Below are 776 nucleotides of genomic sequence, written 5' to 3' on the forward strand. Positions count from 1 at the left end.
GACGTCACAGGACGATGGCGGATCCGGATCCGGTGTGACGGGAACTACAGATGTAGAAGCCAAACGAGTACCTGGAGGTCAGGACGGCACCGTCGGCCGCCTGCCCAGACTCCATCGGTCACTTTGCCTGGCTACACCTCGAAAGTTATTTTTGTCCACCCCTCCCCTTATGATGAAAAGAGTTGGACAAATACAATAATCTCCTCCATCTCCTTCCAACAGGTTGGTTTTAGGAAGGAAAAGCTGAGTCCGGATGGCTGGAATGTCTGGAAGTGGCTTCGCGTCTTTGGGGGAGGTCCCGCCGGGCTTCCGTGCTCCTGAAGCAGGCAGAGAGGAGACTGCGAAGGAAGGAAGGAAGGAAGGAATCGGAGAAGAGAACAGGCGTGAAAATGAAGCAGGAAGAGGAGGAGAGGGAGAGGGGGAACACAGAATACGGGACATAGAATAAACAGAGCTGGAAGGGACCTTGGCGATCAATGGAGAGAGGGAGAGGGAAGGGGAGAGGGAGGCGAGAAGAAAGAGGAAAGGGAGGAGAGAGGGTGATGATGGGGAAAGGAGAAGAGAGGGCCAAGTTGGAGAGAGGAGACAGGAGAAGGAGGGGAAGAAGAGAGAAGAGAAGAGAGAGGGAGAGGAGAGTGGGAGAAAAAAGGACAGGGAGAGGGAGAGAAAAGGGACAGGAGAGGAAAGAGAGGGAAGGGGAGAGGGACAGGTGGGGGAGAGGGAGTAGAGAAGAAAGAGGAAAGGGAGGAGAGAGGAGAGAGGGAGGAAAGGAGAGG

At 54.8% G+C, this 776-nt stretch overlaps 1 protein-coding gene across 1 annotated transcript in view; it reads right to left on the minus strand.

The window, feature by feature from the left end:
* Positions 1-229: 229 nt before the first annotated feature.
* LOC107300631 (tumor protein 63-like) overlaps positions 230-776 on the minus strand; it is a 14,465-nt gene continuing 13,918 nt past the window's right edge. Inside the window, exon 5 of the mRNA XM_015829940.1 lies at positions 230-338. Within this exon, the coding sequence (XP_015685426.1) occupies positions 230-338 (109 nt within the window). The remainder of the gene's footprint in view (positions 339-776) is intronic.

Source organism: Protobothrops mucrosquamatus, unplaced genomic scaffold (assembly GCF_001527695.2).
Source record: "Protobothrops mucrosquamatus isolate PMUCROS unplaced genomic scaffold, P.Mucros_1.0 scaffold7722, whole genome shotgun sequence".
NCBI lineage: Eukaryota > Metazoa > Chordata > Lepidosauria > Squamata > Viperidae > Protobothrops > Protobothrops mucrosquamatus.